The sequence below is a fragment of the Lissotriton helveticus genome, chromosome 10, assembly GCF_964261635.1.
Source record: "Lissotriton helveticus chromosome 10, aLisHel1.1, whole genome shotgun sequence".
Classification (NCBI taxonomy): domain Eukaryota; kingdom Metazoa; phylum Chordata; class Amphibia; order Caudata; family Salamandridae; genus Lissotriton; species Lissotriton helveticus.
In genome coordinates this window covers 597798389-597812422 of record NC_136071.1, presented here as the reverse complement: position 1 = coordinate 597812422, position 14034 = coordinate 597798389, and the positions used below count along the sequence as shown (strand labels likewise).

General features: G+C 44.2%; 1 protein-coding gene across 2 annotated transcripts in view; it reads left to right on the top strand.

The window, feature by feature from the left end:
- The window catches only part of DNAJA3 (DnaJ heat shock protein family (Hsp40) member A3), a 264697-nt gene that overhangs the window by 74801 nt on the left and 175862 nt on the right, over nucleotides 1-14034 (top strand). For both annotated transcript variants that reach the window (XM_078663123.1, XM_078663124.1), the window contains exon 6: nucleotides 9783-9930. In XM_078663123.1, the coding sequence (XP_078519249.1) occupies nucleotides 9783-9930 (148 nt within the window). The remainder of the gene's footprint in view (nucleotides 1-9782; nucleotides 9931-14034) is intronic.

The following is a 14034-nucleotide window of genomic DNA, read 5'->3' as shown; positions in this document are numbered from 1 at the left end:
GATATATAATACAGCAAGTAATGTTACACCTACAACAAGCCAGAAATACGGTTTTGTCAATGGTTGTTAGTTGCATAAAATAGAAAAGCTGCAAACATGACTTCCTTGAATGTAATATTGAAAATGCATCAGTTCTAAAATGATGACACAGAGAAAGAACTATAACCCTTTTTTTTAAACTTCTTGCGGGGGGGGGGCCTAAGGTGAAGATTGTGCGCTTTCAAAACATCACCTGGCCCCCACAGCCAGACCCATTCTTCCTCGCCCACTGTGCCCTGAATGTGAGGGGCTGTGGGCGAGGTGTTAAGACTATCACTGTTTCCGCGGCGTGGGCCCCAGGGGGGCCATGGTGAAAATGGCTCAAAAGGCCTGAGAAACACCTAGCCCCCAGGGAGGCCGATTCTTGTGAACAATCACCCCCTCCCCAGCCACCCTCAGCGTGATTGCTTTGCAGGGCAGGGGGTGCAGTAGAGGCCACAGCTGATAATCGCTGTATGGCCTGCACAGTGAAGCGCTTTCATTTCTGTCTCTGTGCTGTGGGCCGTTTTTTTTCTCCCATTTCCCAGTCGACAGAGAGCAGACAGCAGAGAGCACTCTCTGTGGACTGGGAAAGGGGAGAAAAAAAACGGCCCACAGAGGGCACTGAAACAGCGGCCCTTCGGCCGATTCCCGAATGCCCGCAGTGCCAATCCGCCCCTGGAACTCAGTTTTCAGCGCAATTAGTTTGAGGTGATTATCGGCCAACCAAGATTGAGTGTTACTAAGTGTGGAATCCAGAAGTTTGATATCTTCCGGGGATTGTAGCTTTAGGTAAAGTTGTGTGTCATCGGCGTACATATGGAATTGAACATTGGATGCTTGGAGCAAGGTGGCGAGCGGTTCCATGACGAGGTTGAACAGTGTGGGGGAGAGGGAGGATCCTTGTGGAACACCTAGATCTGCAGGCACCGGTGTAGATAGCACATTGTCGATCTTGAACTTCTGAGACCGGTTATGAAGGAAGGAAGAAAACCATTTGAGAACAGTTCCCGATAGACCCATTCTAGTGCTTAGCAGCTCCAGTAAGTTCTCATGTTTGACCGTGTCAAATGCTGAAGAGAGGTCAAGAAGGATGAGGAGGCAGGACTCATTGCGATCAAGGATTTGGAGGGCGTCATCAATTATGTGTGTCATAGCTGTTTCCGTGCTATGTTTTGCTCGGAAGCCTGATTGGTGAGGGTTGAGGAGGTCAAATTGGTCAATGTGTTTTGTTAGTTGGAGTTGGACACATTTCTCCAGCAGTTTGGCCAGGGTGGGGATATTGGTGATAGGCCGGTAATTGTTCAGGTCAGACAGGTCAGCTGTGGGTTTCTTGAGTATAGGCGTGACTTGCCCCACCTTGAGGGAGTCTGGAATGAGACCTTGTTGAAGGGAGCTGTTGATGATTTTGGTCCAAAGAGGGAGGAGCAAGGGGATGGAGTCTTTTACTGCATTAGCAGGTAGGGGGTCTGTGAGGTGATTAGAGGGCTTCAAGGTGCAGAGCAGTTTGTGTATTGCTTCTTTCGAGTAGGTGTCGAAGTACAGCCAGGATGCCTTGTTTTTAGGTTGAATGTTAGACATTCTGGTGTGGTTGGGGAATCGGCTTACATCCATGATGAGGTCATTTCTTATGTTGTCGGTCTTTAGCTTAAAGAAAGCAGAGAAGGCTTCACAGTGTGGGGTGTCGCTTGTTGCGCTGTTTGATTGTAAGGGTTGTGTCTTTGTTTGAGTCTTGATTAGTTCGAACAGTTTTCTTGGCCTGTTTTTTGCTTGGTCCAGCTGGCGGCTAAAGAAGTCCGACTTTGTGCGCTTTATTTTCCTAAAGTAGGCATTTCTCTTGTTTTTAAGCGTTTTTAGATGCAGTGATGAGGGGTCAGATCTCCAGGTATGTTCTGCCATTCGCATAGTACGCCTGTCGTCATTGAGTCTGTCGTCATACCAGGGGTTAGAAATTTTGGTGGAGACTCTCTTCAGTTGCAATGGGGCGACTTCATTGACTATTGAATTCATAGAGTCAAGGTAGTGGTCGGTCAGTGATTGAACATCCGAGGCACCTGAAGGGGGAAGGAGGAGACTGCCGATGTGGGGAGGCAGGGTAGTGGGGTTAAGATTCTTCATGTCCCTTTTCCCGGTTTTGGATTTGGTGGGTTGAGCCGGGTTAGGTTTAACTTTTTCGTTGATAAAGAAGGTGATAATGTGGTGATCTGACCAGTCGCAGGGTTGGATCGCCTCCAGTTGGGTAGAGTCCTCTTTGGCGATGATGAGATCGAGTATCGAGCCTTTGTCGTGTGTTGGTCTATCGCATATTTGGGTGAGGTCAAGCGCATTAAGGAAAGTTTTGAGACTATTCACCGCTGTGTCTTTCTGATCATTCCAGTGGAGATTAAAGTCACCCAGGTAGACTTGGGTGATCTGCCGACCGGCATTGGATGTGATCGTGTCCATGAGTTGTTGTGTGAATATGAGGTTGTCACCAGGCGGGTGATAGATGAGATGTAAAGCACAAACTTGTTTGCCCTCGCTGGTGATATCGAGGCAGAGGAGTTCACAGGAAGTAAGGGAGGGGGAGGTGGCTTTAGTAACGGAGAGGTTGCTCCTAAAAATGCATGCAATTCCTCCGCCCCTCTTGCCAGGCCTGTCCAGTCTAATGATGTGATAATTGGGGGGAACTAATATGTCCATTATCGGGGTAGAGGCTTCAGTAAGCCACGTTTCAGTCAGAATGGCTAGGTCCAGATCCATTGCTGAGACGAGATCAGCGATGTCGGAGGAGTGTCTCTGGGCCGATCTGCAATTGAGTAGGATGCATTTGAGTTTGGGAGTGAGAAGGGCAGTCGAGCCTTCTAGAGAGAGGGGGACTTTTCTGAGGTTGTTAGGGATGGAACCTCTGTTGCTATGGGTTGGGAGCCTCAGAGGATTTGAGAGAATTGTGGGTATGGGGATGTGTGTGTTGGATATGTGTTTTACCGGACCTGGGCCATAAGAGCGTAGGATAGAGCATAGGTCGCGGTCAGACAGTGAGTTGAGGACACGGCGGGGGCGGTGGGAGTTATTGCGAACGGGGATAGTCGGCCATCGCGGGGGTCGTTGGAGGCGAGGGTATGTAGGGAGGGTGCGTCGTTTGTAGGGTAGTGGGATGGTGGGAGGTAGACTGGGCTGTGAGAAGAGAAGGTCTTTGATTGCGCGGAGATCTTTTTTGACTTGTAGGAGATCCTCTTTGACTTGTTGGAGGGTGGATAAAGTCAGGTCACGAGGAGGATTGGAGATGGCGTTGGTGGTGAGAGCCATTGGTGAATGGTTGAGTAGTGAGCTGGAAAGCGGGCAGGGTATCGAGGGGGGGGATATGCTAGCGTTGTTGGAAGGTTCTACGGTGATAATGAGTGGGATGGCATTCGGAGTGTGGGCGGGTTTGTGGGCGAGGGGTGTGGGTGAAGTAGGGGGAGGGTGGGAGGCATAGGTAGTGTCGTCAGTGGGAGACGGTGCCGGTGAGTTAAAGAGTGAGTGAAGGCTGAAGACAGTGGGGGTGGCAGGAAGGTAGTGGGGGCTGAGAATGGGAGGGGAGAGAGGGGGGGATGCTAAGGTAAGGGAGGCGGTATGTTCTGTGGGACTGGTTGGGAGGGTTTCGATGTCGTGAGTGAGAGTGGGGAGGGAGCTGGGGAGGGAGATGGATCTGCCGTGGGGGGGAGGGAGGGGGGGGGGGATAAACTCCGGACGGTGGTGTGTTCAGAAGTGTTCATGGGGGGTGTAGCGTGGGGGGAAGGGGGCGTGGGGGTATCGAGGATGTGGGTGTATCGAGGATGTATGGGGGGTGTACTTACGTGGGGACTGAGAGTGGGGCGGAACAAAGGGTGGGATTTGTCATTGTGCGTGCTGTTCTGGTGCTGATCTAGGTAGGAGGTGTTGTGGGTGGGGGTTGTTATGTCAGGGGAGAGAGGGATGGGGGAGGTATGAGTGGGGGTCAAATGTGGTGAGAAGGGCATGCCAATCACAAATTAATAAATTCTTATGGCATGAATGAGCAAAAGAAGAATCCCCATCCATGCAAGAAAAACGGACCAAGACTAACCGGTTAAGAAAAAGATGACTGAATGGACAAGAATCAATTGTCCAATATGTTTTGTGATTCCATGGTGCTTATAAAGAGTGCTCATGAGAAGAAGGAAAAGGTTTATAGGTGGTGAAGGGTGGTACCTCATTATCGTGCATACTCGAAAATGCAAAGTATCTTTGGCTCATCGCTAATGGATCAGTGCCATTCATGTGCAGCAGTTTGTACCACCTTACAACCCTCGAGTGTTGTAGTGACGCCAAGGTTTTAAAGTAAATACCTTGTTCTAGGATGAGTCTAACTTTCAATCGTTTGTAGGTCTATTGTCTATCGATCACACCAGATAACTTGAATAACATCCGGTTAGTGGCACTGTGAGGTTTTGTGCCTGTATATTTTGGGTAAGAGAAAACGTAGAAAGACAAAAACAGGAAGGGTGGATTTAGTACGTATCTAAATCCCATATTACCCTCAATCGAGGGCGTGAAGAAATGGAATTAAAATCACTCATTGCTCCGACGTAGGTAAAATAACCTACGAAATCCAAAATGCACCTAAATATGAACTCACCCTCGTTGCTGAAAGGTATCAAATAATGATAATGATAGGACACGACCCAGCCGGGTTCGTGTAGTTAGGAGCTTCGCAAGTCGCAATCAAGGCGTAAGAGAATCTACAACAAAGAAGAAAAGCATAGAACCCATGTCAATAGGGACGATTTCCCATGAATATGGACTTTAAAGAATCTCATAGTAATCCAAATGAAAACACATCCACCCAAGACAAAACAAAATCGTACCTTCTTACGCTTGTTAGTAAGTCTTTACCGGGAGGAGAACGAGTAATGGAAACGGCGTGTGCGCTGTATCCAAAACTCAAACCAACTGTGCCCGTTGCCGCAAGATAAACAAACAAAAAATAGATTCAATCACGGGCTTGCCAATCTCGCCCACGTTAACTTTAAGACGCACAAATATCTAGCATATTTGTTGATTGGCCTCACGCATCGCTAGGTTTAAGAGACCTTTGCCGGGTACACTACAAAGGGGAAACAAAGGGAGTTAGCTTACCTTTATTGAAATTCCCCCTCCGTTATTTCCCGGTCGCCGTGTTCCAAGGTACGGACACGTGACCGGAAGCGGAAATGCCTTTTATATCCATGATAGTTGTGAAAAGACTAGAGCGTGTAATACTCTAGTGAAAATTTTCGAAATAGAAAAAACGGCAAAATTGGAGAAAATACTACGGGGTCCCATAAAGATTCGTACAAACTAACAAGTGAAAATTCCCGCTTATTATAGTTACAGAGTAAGAGCAACTATTCGGAATTATTACGCTTTATTAAATGCGGAAGGCTGAAAAAATGCTCCAAAAAGCACAAGGCCGCATAGAGAGGTATGAAATATAGTAACCTCGTGGCCATTACTAGTTGAACTAATCCCGGGTGCTGGAGGTTGATAGCCAGTAGAAAAAGGATTACTCCCATTTTGATAAAAATGATTCGGAGTTTCAGTTAATCCATAATAGGCGCGTGACGAGGGTGATGAGGTATCCGAATAAACGATACCCAAAGACACGAGCATTTAGTCTGGGAAAAAGAATAAAAAAATATAAAAAGACCGGCAGAAATGGGCCTGTCTGTAGCCCATGTCTATTAAGGCCGTGTATTAAGATACTGTGCATCCAGGGTATAGGGAACGTACCCTGGCTGTTGAACATGAGATCCGTGGGGCTCAACTCACCTGCGTTCAAGGTCATCCCCAAAAACAAAACAAAAGTCCCTAGTCTAGACGAAATTGTAGTGATGATGTAGAATAATGGGAGGTCGTGGAAGACCTGAGGAACAGATTTGAGAAAAGAGGATATCCCAAGGCAACACTGATCATGGCTAAGAAAAAATTGGAAAAAATTAAGAGACCTGAGACTCTGCTTACAAGAAAAAAGGCAGGCACTACCGATACCACTGTAAGGATGATCACAGAATACAACGCGCTACATGCCACTGTGAAGAACAGTACGAATCTTTATGGGACCCCGTAGTATTTTCTATAATAAGCACCCGGGAATTTTCACTTGTTAGTTTGTACGAATCTTTATGGGACCCCGTAGTATTTTCTCCAATTCTCCAATTTTGCAGTTTTTTCTATTTCGAAAATTTTCACTAGAGTATTACACGCTCTAGTCTTTTCACAACTATCATGGATATAAAAGGCATTTCCGCTTCCGGTCACGTGTCCGTACCTTGGAACACGGCGACCGGGAAATAACGGAGGGGGAATTTCAACCTTTAGGTAAGCTAACTCCCTTTGTTTCCCCTTTGTAGTGTACCCGGCAAAGGTCTCTTAAACCTAGCGATGCGTGAGGCCATTCAACAAATATGCTAGATATTTGTGCGTCTTAAAGTTAACATGGGCGAGATTGGCAAGCCCGTGATTGAATCTATTTTTTGTTTGTTTATCTTGCGGCAACAGGCACAGTTGGTTTGAGTTTTGGATACAGCGCACACGCCGTTTCCATTACTCGTTCTCCTCCCGGTAAAGACATACTAACAAGCGTAAGAAGGTACGATTTTGTTTTGTCTTGGGTGGATGTGTTTTCATTTGGATTACTATGAGATTCTTTAAAGTCCATATTCATGGGAAATCGTCCCTATTGACATGGGTTCTACGCTTTTCTTCTTTGTTGTAGATTCTCTTACGCCTTGATTGCGACTTACGAAGCTCCTAACTACACGAACCCGGCTGGGTCGTGTCCTATCATTATCATTATTTGATACCTTTCAGCAACGAGGGTGAGTTCATATTTAGGTGCATTTTGGATTTCGTAGGTTATTTTACCTACGTCGGAGCAATGAGTGATTTTAATTCCATTTCTTCACGCCCTCGATTGAGGGTAATATGGGATTTAGATACGTACTAAATCCACCCTTCCTGTTTTTGTCTTTCTACGTTTTCTCTTACACAAAATATACAGGCACAAAACCTCACAGTGCCACTAACCGGATGTTATTCAAGTTATCTGGTGTGATCGATAGACAATAGACCTACAAACGATTGAAAGTTAGACTCATCCTAGAACAAGGTATTTACTTTAAAACCTTGGCGTCACTACAACACTCGAGGGTTGTAAGGTGGTACAAACTGCGGCACATGAATGGCACTGATCCATTAGCGATGAGCCAAAGATACTTTGCATTTTCGAGTATGCACGATAATGAGGTACCACCCTTCACCACCTATAAACCTTTTCCTTCTTCTCATGAGCACTCTTTATAAGCACCATGGAATCACAAAACATATTGGACAATTGATTCTTGTCCATTCAGTCATCTTTTTCTTAACCGGTTAGTCTTGGTTCGTTTTTCTTGCATGGATGGGGATTCTTCTTTTGCTCATTCATGCCATAAGAATTTATTAACCCTAGTTTATGTTGTTCAACCAATGCGCAGAGCTTTTGTGGTAGTAGGAACTACATGACACTTTCTTACAGCAAGGCGACTTTGTCAACACTGGACTTAAAGGGCGCATATTTTCATATTCTATTCACCCGGCACATCGTAAATATCTCAGATTTGTGATATGAGGAAAACATTATCAGTTCAAAGTACACCCATTTGGAGTGCCTACTGCACCCAGAGTATTCACAAAATGTCTAGTAGTAGTAGCAGCTCATCTAAGACAACAGCAAATTCATGTCTTCCCATATCTAGACGATTGGCTTATCAAAGCCAACACACACCACAAGTTTTTACAACACACTCAAATTACCAGAAATCTTAATCAGTTGGTATTTTCAGTCAATGCACAAAAATCCCATCTTCAACCCTCATTGCTGCAGCCCTGTCTATGAGCTTTGATAAACACTCAAACAGGTTTAGCCTATCCCAATGCATCCAGGATACACACTTTTCAAACACTGCAACTACAGTTTCAAAGCAACCAGTATCTAACAGTCGGAACTTTCATGCAACTCTTGGGGATGATGGCATCATACATTGCCGTAGTGCCTCATGCAAGATTAAACATGCGTCTTCTACAGGAATTCTTAGCACGTCAATGGAATCAATCGGAGTCCGCTAAGCGATCTAGTGTTGGTAGAGAGCCAAACTCATTGCTCCCTGCAGTGGTGGAACACACAAAACTAACCAAAAGGGCAGCCCTTTATTGACCCTGTACCACAGATCGTGCTCACAGTAGACTCATGCCTTACAGGGTGGGGTGGCCATCTACACAAAACACCGTAATCTCCACATCTACTACCTAGGGCTTCTAGTTGTTCACCAAGCGCTAAAAGCATTTTTTCCTCATCTGAATAAGGAAAGTTGTCCTAGTCGGGATGGACAATATGACCACTATGTACAAAAACAGTGTTGGTGGGGTGGGGGGACACTTACTACAGTTATCACGCCTCTCTCAGACCATTTGGCATTGGGCAATACATCACAAAATTCAACTGCTAGGAAAAGGCCTTCCAGGGGTAGACAACAAATCTGCTGACCTCGGCAACAAGTCCACGAGTGGGAACTCCACCCCCAAATCCTCCTCCCATACACCCACAATTGAGGGTTTGCACAAATAGATCTCTTTGCAACAGCAGAGAACTCAAAATGCCCAAACTTCGCCTCCAGGTTCCAGCACCCTCCTATCCAAAGGCAATGCCCTATGGATGACCTGGTCAGGGATATTTACCTATGCTTTTCTGCCTCTCCCACTTCTTTCATTTCTGGTTCGGAATCTCAGGCAAACATCTCTCACCCGTATATTAGTGGCTCCCACATGGGCTTGTCAACCATGGTTCACCACACTACTGAAACTCTCAGCAGTTCCGCACCAGAAGCTTTGCCTCACCTGAAACCTTCTCACCCAGAACCATGGAGAAATCAAACATCCAAACCTCCGGGAACTCAACCTAGCGCTTTGGCTCCTGAAGTCATAGAGTTTGGATACCTACATCTACATTCAAATTGCATGACCATTCTTAAAGAAGCAAGGAAACCTACCACTAGAGCATGCTGTGCGGCAAAGTGGAAAAGGTTTGTTATATATTGTAATAAACGGACAACTGAACTAGTAGATGCTTCTATACAACAAATAATTTGTTACCTTTTGCATCTACAACTTTCCAGCCTTGCATATACATCCATACGCCTACACCTTGCAGCGGTGGCTGCATATCCTCAAAACAGACCACACTTATCTCTATTCAGAGTACCAGTAATTAAAGCCTTTATGTAAGGCCTTAAAAGAGAGATACCACCAAATATTCCACCTGAATGGAACCTTAATATTGTGCTAACAAGACTTATGGGTCCACGTTTTGAACCATTGCACAATTGCCCACTACTAGAGTGGGTGAGAGTTATATGTACAAAAAGAGGCTCTTTCTTCTTCCCACCTCTAAGTGCGGTGGAGTATAGATTTCTCTCTCTCCTCAATAATTATTTATGAGGGAGGATACTATTTGAGTTAAGAGTGTTTCAGTGGGAGTATGTATCCCCTTATCTTTCAGTCTTGAAAGGATCTTTCTACCCTTTTGGGGTTCAGGAGTATCCTTCTGGACCCCACTCGTTAAAAGTGATTGTGAGATCTGTTGAGGGGGAAGGAGGGCAATCTTAGGCCACTTTATTACAAAGTACATTCCAGATAACAGTCTGTTGTGTAAAAGTTTAGAAAATAGTTTTTAGATTTTTGTTTCAATTGCATATTTTCTGCTGCAGGAGACCATAAACACTGGCCCATTTGTGATGCGATCTTCATGCCGGAGATGTGGCGGCCGTGGATCCGTTATGACAACACCTTGTATTTCTTGTCGAGGAACAGGCCAAACAAAGCAAAAGAAAACGGTCATGGTGCCTGTGCCAGCAGGTCTGTATCCAGTATTAGCGTTTTCACTCTCATTGAAAGAGATTAGATGAACATGAGCGGATTTCAAATTTTTGTAAAGCACACAAATACCTAAAAGAAGGTGTCCTGGCCCTGAGAGAACCACTGCTAACCAGGAATGGAATTAGATCCTGAAGAGTCGGGTACTTAAGTCTTTCCTAAAGCTCAGCAAATCATGTGTATTGCTAAGAGTGAAAGGAAAATCATTCCAAATGTAGCTGCTGCAACCGAGAAGACCCTGCAGCGGACCCGTTGAATTTTCAGATTAGTCAGTAGACCGGCATCTGTGGCCCAAAGGGAGTAAGAGGGTACACACATATTAAATTTAGTCCTAGGGTAGTATGGTCTTTTCCCAGCAACTGCTCTGAAAGCATGACAGAGGAATTTGAAGACTATTCTTTTGTAAACTGAGAGCCAGTGTAGGCTATTAAGAGCAGAAGATAAAAGACACAAAGATGATAGACGGAATGCAGAGCACATCAAATATTCACCCCCAGTCAATAGATCTGGATTAAATTCATTGTTCTTTTGCTCACCATTCCACCTTAGTTTAGACCCAGCCATATGCAAATCAGTCTTGACCCTGGGCCTCATGGGAACAGTCCAGCCCAAACTGCCAAGCCAGGTCTTCCCTGGACCCGAAACGAGCATCCTGAGACCTGGGACCCATTCTGGGTATACGTGGCTCACTTAGGGTGAGAAAGCAAGACACACAGATGCTGGACAGAATTCAGAGCAAATCAAACATTCACCCCCACTCAATAGATCTGGGTTGAATCCATTGTTCTTGGTGCAGGGAAGATCTGGCTTGGCAGTTCGGGCTAGACTGTTCCCATAGGGAACAGAGCCAGGACTGATTTGCATATGGCTGGGTCTAAACTTGAATGGTTTGTCATGCACAATACGATGGATTTAACCCAGATCTGTAACTGGGGGTGAATGTTTGATTAATTCTGCATTCTGTCCAACATCTGTTCTTTTTGCATTAATAGCAAAAGAGGCAGAGGCAAAATGGGTAAGGCCTAAGGCCAATTTCCTGCTTATTGTAAATCATCTGCAATTATTGTGTAAGTCCCACAGCGAGGCCTAGAACCAGAAAGTTGCAATAATTTAGGTGACATTACATGGTGGTCTGTATAACAACTTTATATCTATGACCAGGACAGCCATATAGGCCCACAGGACACATGTAAGTATATCTATCAATCTGCCCAAAATGTCACATGGGACTTATTGAAGCCTAGAGAGTTCATCCAGAGGTATGGGGGTTCTCCAATTTACTTACCCTTATTCAATTCCAACTTGATTGTGTAGGGACATTACTTTGGACAAATTCATTGTAACGTTCCTATGTTTTCTTAAATTAAGATTACAAAGCCATTGTAAATTGTACAGTGTCTGTGTATTAAATGTTGTAAATATAATCACTATGTCTGCACTACATATTCACACCTTGTTTTTATATGTTTGAATACAATACATGTATGATGGCAATTCTTACTTTGTGCAGATTGACAGATACGTATAACTACTTTATGCATGGCTCTGTGAAGGAACGGTAATATCCCAATTGTCCTCCGTGGATGAAAACAAATTGGGTGCTTAACCTTTCTTGCTAGTGCACTAAAAGTATGAAAGCAATCGGGCCTCCTGGATGTACACAATATGCGGGGAGAGGGAGGGAGCGAGTGGGAGAGGGAGGGAGGGAGAGGGAGAGAGGGAGGGGGAGGGGGAGGGAGAGAGGGAGAGGGAGGGAGAGGGAGGGAGGGAGGGAGGGAGAGGGAGAGATATAGATATATATCGTTTGTGTGGGTTCGTGCCCCAGGAACAAACGGAGACAAACCGAAATTTTTGTGCATGAATTCTTTTCATGTATTTGTCCATCACCAAAACGCCATGATGCATTTCGGCCTTGAGCACATGACACGCAATATATATATATATATATATATATATATATATATATATATATATATATATATATATATATATATATATATATATATACATACACACATTGTTTTCATCAGACCACTTTTAGTGCAACTCTAATTGGCTCTTTTACCTCTCATTTCAAGAAATGTTGATCATTCTCACCATATTGAGCACTATTTGTCTTTTTTATATTTTGCTATTTAAAGTCTGTTTTTCATTTTCGTTTTAATCACACTTCTTCTTAGAAACACAGGTTCTCCATACTCCTTAATTTCCTCAGTTCCTTACTTACATTTCTAACGTTGGTACCAAAGACTAAGATACTGTCATTTTTGTACATCTACAACACTGAATTGTCGCTGCAAGCTCACAAATCAGTTTAATCAAAAACCCTCAACACTCCCCTTATATTACACCACAAAACTGTAAAATTCAGTGATCTGTAATTCGGATTAATCTGCTTTTTCAGAATGCTTAAGAGTGGCTTTTTGAAATTTGGAAAAGTAGTATCATTTGCACAAGTCTGTGAAAAGGATTGCCCTCACAACAATAAAAAATACTCAAACATTAAAAAAAAAATGTACACCAATGTATAATCTAGTAAAGATTTTATGGTTCTTAGGTCTGCATTGAAGGTGCTGTGCATTACTTTTAGCCAGGGTAGGTGTTGCCCTTGTTTCATCTTGAGCAATGGTTCAGGGATGTTCATTTCAAAATCCTACCTTTCAGCCATTTTGTGTTTCAGCTCAGAAGTCAAAGTTTCATATTAAAATGGAAAAGAGGACTGAGGAAGTGTGAAAAAAGGATGAATGGGTTGAGAGCGAGGGAAAGGGTATTCCAATGAGGGCGAAAATGAGATGTCTCAGAGGCATCCTAATGACAGTGTGAGGCATAGGATACGATTTCTGACTGGGGGCACTGATGGTAGACAATGGTACATTTTGAGGTGTGAGGAGCGTAAGGAGTCTGATGTGAAGTGAAGGAGTGAATAGGTGTGTGGGTCAATGGTGCAAGACCGAGGAGAAGTGAAGACAATAGAAGAATACATCTGTGCAGGATTGGGTACAACAGGTATCTGGGTTTAGGAGGAGAGTAATATTTCGAGAATAGCCTTCATTAAATGCAATTGCCTCGCAAATTAGCACACAGGAGTAGCGTAAGCGCAGAAACATATAAATTGTAAGTACAGAGGAGGCAAGATTTTGCTGTAATGGTAAGATTACTACAGAAATAATGGTATTACTGCAAAGTACTAATAAAGTTGGGTACATTCAGGATAAAGGAATTTAGTGAGAGGTTGGAAGAGAGGGTTCCTTACTGTAGATTGTTAAATTCAGTAATGGGTTGGAGAAAGGCATTTCTGATATGTTCCCTGAACAGAGCCAAACAGCAGAGTCACTCTTTACTTTGGCCGCTACTAACTGGCGTACACCTGTGCAAGGGCACCCATGCAATGTGCCAGATGGCAAGGAATGGCCTAAGTGAGGCTTCTGTCCACTTGTGGACAGTTAGAAAACTAACAAGAAAGCACTAAAGTCAATTTTGGATGACTGGAGCACATCCTAGGCAGAGATGGGTGGTTACGTTTGGCAGAGCGAATTTGCAAACTAAGCTGTAAGCTACTGAATAAATTCTGACTGCTATTTGAATGTGTTTTCTTCTACAGGTAGTGATAGTCTTGTTGTGACAAAATGGCCAATTGCAGGAGTACAAAGGCAAGCGAAAAAAATGGCATCTATTTCTAGCCAGAGAAATTTGGTCATGCATTTCAATAAGTTTTATTTTCATCCTTAGTTTTTATTTATTTATTTATTTATCACATTTGTAGAGCGCTCTGTTACCCAGAGGTGTCCTGGAGCTTAGTGAGTATGATTACATTAATATTAAAAAAAGAAAACTGAATGACATACGGATGATTGTGAACTGCCTGTATATCTTTGTGCTAAAACACAAAGTTTGAAAATGGAGGGCCTTGTCACTAACACACCATGAAAAGAAATCAGATTTGGTGAACTGTAAATAGGGCGCCGCGGCCAGGGCGACTGACGCTGTAATCTGGGGATCAGGGTTCGATCCCCGGCTCCGGCGGCAGGTTAGCCCAGCACCATGTGACTCTGGGCAATAGCTCGCTTAATCTTCCCGACGGCCCCC